General features: G+C 34.9%; 1 protein-coding gene across 1 annotated transcript; it reads left to right on the top strand.

Annotated features, from left to right (window-relative positions):
- Positions 1–2,120: 2,120 nt before the first annotated feature.
- Positions 2,121–3,706, top strand: LOC131055527 ((R)-mandelonitrile beta-glucosyltransferase). The gene is made up of 2 exons (XM_057989994.2): positions 2,121–2,607; positions 2,694–3,706. Exons 1-2 carry the CDS (start codon positions 2,121–2,123, stop codon positions 3,002–3,004), a joined length of 798 nt encoding a protein of 265 aa, XP_057845977.2. The 3' UTR covers positions 3,005–3,706.
- The last annotated feature ends 1,605 nt before the right edge of the window (positions 3,707–5,311 follow it).

Consider the following 5,311-nt stretch of genomic DNA (forward strand, 5'->3'; position numbering starts at 1 on the left):
ATGAAAGTGTAAATCAAATTTAATCGGGTTGTTAAAAGGACTAAAACGACAATGTACAGCTATAAATATATGAAATTTAAAAATAGTAATAATTTAATATAAAAATATATATGTTTTCTACATTACTATTCAAGATGTTGTACCGCAGTCCAACTTTCCCATCATTTAGTACGTGTATCACATGCTTTGCAAAAGTATTTGCTTTGGCAGATGATTTCTCGAATGTGTGATCGAAGGAGAGTGGGAAAGTGGAGTCGACAACGCCGGGAAAAATGGCAAGATTTTAAAGTTAAAAATAACACATCGGAAAGAACGGTAACCGACCACGTGAAATCTAATGGCACGTGAGATTTTGATCGTCTTGCACGCTTTAAACACGTTATGAACCATCGATTGAGAAACTAAACCCGTCCAACTCAAATAAAAATACGCCTTTGACATAAATTAAAAAAATGAAGAAAATTATAATACAATAATTTTTTAAATTTATTTTCAATTTTGAATTAATATATAAATAGAATCTACAATACATTCTATGTGATGCATATAGAAATTGGAAAATTGGGGCCACATTGGTTGAGGATCCCTAGATAAATGAGCCTCGACAAGAGCAATTGGCAATAAGATTTTATTTTTCTAGAACCCGCATCACTAAATTTCTCTTTCCAGACAAACAAAAACTGATAAGATTGTTTGGCTTTAAGCGATTCATAAAGTAATAATTACCAATCTCTCCTTTGAACTCTACCAATGGCTTACACAAAACATTTTAATCAGATCTTCACATGGACAGTGTTGAAGTGAAAGAGATTGAGAAATTCAGTGGCATTTAAGTATTTCTGAATTTTAAAATTATTATTTTTTCTTTTGTTTTGGCAAAACCGTAAGTCCGCTCCCATAAGTTTGTGGTGAGACTTCTGGTTTGTAATGAATATCCAGACATATTTGGATTGAAGAGCGAATTTAAGCACCTGAATTGATTGAAACCGAGAATCATGGGTGAACGTAGAAGACCTCAAGCTGTTCTGGTTCCTTTCCCAGCGCAAGGGCATATAAACCCCATGATGCAGCTGGCCAATATGCTTGTTGAACAAGGATTCATGATTAGTTTCGTCAACACCGATTACAGCTATTCTCGTATTGCATAGGCCAACAAACTGTTGGCGGTGTATGTCATGCAGTGGTAGAATTGCGGTGGTAACTCCAGTCTGTCATCTCCGTGACTTATGAGCATCACCTTTAATTGCATGATATCGCATAAGCCTAACTAAGCGAATCGTGTAAAACAACAAGTTATAACTAAGCGAATCGTGTAAAACAACAAGTTATAACTTGTTGTTTTGCACGATTCGCTTAGTTAGGCTTATGCGATATCATGCAACTAAAGGTGATGCCCATAAGTCATGGAGATGACAGACTGGAGTTACCATCACAATTCTACTTGTTGTTTTACACGATTCACTTAGTTAGGTTTATGCGATATCATATAATTAAAGGTGATGCCCATAAGTCATGGAGATGACAGATTGGAGTTACCACCACAATTCTACCACTGCATGATATACACTACCAACAACCCCCCCCTTAAGTCTAACTTGGTATCATAGTCTGAGAGCTAGGAGGAAGGACAAATTATTTGCAGGCAGATTTCTGAAGATTAGCATCACCATGGAAGTTGACGTCTATTTCTAGATGCATGCATATTCTTTCCCTATTTTTTGCAACCTCTTTGCTGGTTTTTCCTATATTGTTTCTTTAAAATTGTACGTGCTTTGCAAACACCGCATAATGAAGATCTGGAAAATTTGGGGCTTTGTAAAAATTAAACTTTTAGAAAGTTTATGTGGGGGTTTTGCTTAATGCATTTAGTCTAGGTTTATTTCAATAAGTTTCCCGAATAAAATAGAAGATTAAAGTTGCTATGCACTCTTCCTCTAATTGACAGCCAAAATTATTCTTTTGTTCTACATTCCTGTCTACATGAGATTCCAATGTTGCAACTTTGTTTGCTCCTAGAGATTCATTCTAGCAGGGTTCCTAACTACATGAGATTTCAAAGTCGCATCCTTGAATGCTTCCAGAGTTTCTTTATAGTAGAACATTAGTGAGATGGATAAACAATGACATCATTGCAATTGGCCAATATGCAGCTGGCCAATATAAACCCCATCATGCAGCTGGCCAATATGCTTGTTGAACAAGGATTCATGATTAGTTTTGTCAACACCGATTACAACTATTCTCGTATTGCACAGGCCAACAAACGTATCGGGTGCAATGATTTTGTTTGTGAGGAAGGTTCTATTCGTTGGGTAGTCGTCCCAGACGGCCTTCCTCCTAGTGATAAACGCACAGACGTTTCCACGTTGTGTCATTTAGCAGAAAGCGTCATCGTCTCCTTCATCGACAAACTGATTGGGGAGATGAAAGAGCAGGACCCTGAGCAAGCTATTTGTTTGGTAATGGACGACATGTTATCCACCGCGTTAGATGCAGCCAAATGCCACCGAATTCCAATGGCTTCTCTCTGGACATCACTCATTGCCACCTATGCCCTGCTCTATGATTTGCCTAATCTAGTCTCCTCCTCTCTTCTCCCTTCAAATGGTAAGCCCCACAATTCCTTTTAACTACACAAAGGTATGGAATTCTATAGCAATGGAGTAATCTCATGTATTTTGAATAATTTACAGGAGTCCTCAAGGACTTTACGATGGTGAAATATCTTCCCTCCATGCCGCCTTTCTACTCTGCACACCTTCCTTGGGTTGTTGGATTTGATGAAACCCAGCAAGAGTTTCTCTTCCGCTTCAATGAACGTTACATGGAAAGAAACAGAGAGCTCAAATGGGTGTTATTCAATTCTTTTTATCATTTGGAAGCCCCTATACTCGATGACCTAATCGTCCAAGGAGCTTCGGTATGTTCAATTGGTCCCTGTATTCGTACTCCCCATCTGAATGGGGAAGTTCATTCAGAAATCACGGCGAAATTTTGGAAATAGGAAGCAGAATGTTTGAATTGGCTGGACAAGCAGTCTCAGAAGAGTGTGGTGTACGTGTCCTTCGGAAGCCTGGCAATAGTGAAGTAGAGACAGTTGGAAGAATTTGTGCTTGGCTTGGAAGCCACCCAGACCGTTTATGTGGGTTCTGCGTAGCGATCTCGTGGACGGGTCAAGTGCTTTACTTCCTCTAGGATTCATGGAAGCCACCAAAGATCGGGCATATTTTGTTTCATGGTGTCCACAAATGAAGGTTCTTTCTCATTCTTCTGTTGCGTGTTTCATCACTCACTGTGGATGGAATTTCGTAATGGAAAGCATCGCCTTTGGAGTGCCCATGCTCTACTGGCCTTACTTTACATATCAGTTTTTTAATTGTGTTTATGTGGTAGATGTATGGAGGATTGGGCTGGCCTTGAATAAAAACAGTGATGGAATAATTGAAAATAAAGAAATCGAGATGGATGGGGGTGAAGAGGGTGTTTGAAAATGATGAGATGAAGGCAAGAGTTTTTAAATTGAGCGAGGAAGCGAAAGACCCAGTAAAGAGCGAATGAAGGAGGAAATCTCATGTGACGAATAAATCTTGTTCTTTTGGGCTCAAACAAACATGAAATGATGTCTTGAATTCTATTATTAAATAGCCCGTCGCTGCAAACCAACCGTAGTCCAAGCATTCTGTTGATTGTGTGTAGAGCATACTACTCCAAGAATGTATGTGGAGTTTATGACACTTTCAAATGTTTCTTAATTTTTTTTCCTGGTTGACCAATGTGGTTCAATTGCGGTTGATTCTAATTAACCTTTGATGAACAGGAGAAGCTTTTGTTAGTTTTTAGTTTCTCATGATTAGATTTTTAGTCAATTATTAATAATATTTCGAAGTACCCTTTTTGAATAAATGTTTGTATTATCATAAATAAAATTATCATATTATTTAAATATTATTTTAAATTAAAATTAAAAAAATATTATCTATAAAAATGTTGTTGAAATAAATATGTAAGTATTTATGTATAGCTCTAATTAAATATTGGCTACTTTTTAAAAATAATATATAAATGTTAAATGTTTTTAATAATTGATTATTGAAATAAAAAAAATTATTATCTAAAATCAATAAGTAAATGATAAGTGTTTATAATAATTTTTTATCAGACCTAAAAATATTTTTTTGTATAATATATTAATTAATTAAACAAAGAGGATTAAATATCAATTAATATAGATCAATTTTTTGATTAGTTGCTATGGATTAGATTGAACAATATTGGATATAAACTATAATCATATTATAAATAGTGTTTACTAAATAGAGAAATTGTTTAGATGTGTAACTAAAGAATGATAATCATTTATTGAAGACAATGATATTTGTCTGCCTTAATATTAATATATGTCCTAGACAACCATGCATGTAGATTAAAATTAGAATATTCGTTTTCACTTTGCTCCAATTCAAGCTCATTATTTTGAGCATTGTTTGAGATTCCCAATCACAGCCTTTTTCTATAGCTACAAACTCAATCTATATTAAACTCAAAACTCCTAGCTAGTGATATCCTCTATTACATTTTTAGGTATTTTTTCAAGCTAGTTGTTCAAAAAATTATTGTGAAAAACAATAAGCTACAAACATACACATGAATTCTATGCTGAATTTTAACTAACTGACATGCATTGAAATGAGTGTGATTAGATATTTTACATTATTTTCCTTCATTTGTGTGTAGATGTAGATGGATAGACTTGAAGATATTCCAAATTTCTAGATGAGTGCAAATGACTTTTAACTACAAAGGCTTTTGAACTATTATCCTAGGATCAAAATGTAAGACAAAGCTACTTAATTAAATTTTCAATTTTTTTATAGATTTAAATATATCGAGATTATAGTTGTTGCAAGGTGTGCACCCTTGGTCTCCTTGTGTTGTGCACCACTCTGGTTTGTGACATGGCTTAACCACCTCCTATGGATTTAACTAATTAGATGATATATATTAGAATTGATATTTTTTATTCTATGCATTACTTCAAAGGCTAAATCAATGAAGAAATAATCGTTTATCCATAATCTTGTTGTTATGTTATCATCCTACTTTTCTAGATGTTGTTTCAGATGTTTTAAAGATTGTTTCAAGGCGTGAAACTATTGAACTATTTGCTTAATGATGTGGAATTCTTGATCACACCCTTGATCACTCTAGATCATAAGTATATTTATTATCTCCAAGATAATTGTTGTCATTTTATGACACCCTTGGTCAATCAGTGAGAACCGATCATAGATATGTTCCATGGACCAATGTT

This window comes from Cryptomeria japonica, chromosome 10 (assembly GCF_030272615.1).
Source record: "Cryptomeria japonica chromosome 10, Sugi_1.0, whole genome shotgun sequence".
In the NCBI taxonomy this organism is placed as follows: domain Eukaryota; kingdom Viridiplantae; phylum Streptophyta; class Pinopsida; order Cupressales; family Cupressaceae; genus Cryptomeria; species Cryptomeria japonica.

Excerpts from the sequence above, each read along its gene's own strand:
- LOC131055527 (XM_057989994.2), top strand. The coding sequence starts at position 2,121 with ATGACATCATTGCAATTGGCCAATATGCAGCTGGCCAATATAAACCCC. Across the intron at positions 2,608-2,693 it reads CTCTCTTCTCCCTTCAAATG|GAGTCCTCAAGGACTTTACG; the intron begins GTAAGCCCCACA and ends AATAATTTACAG.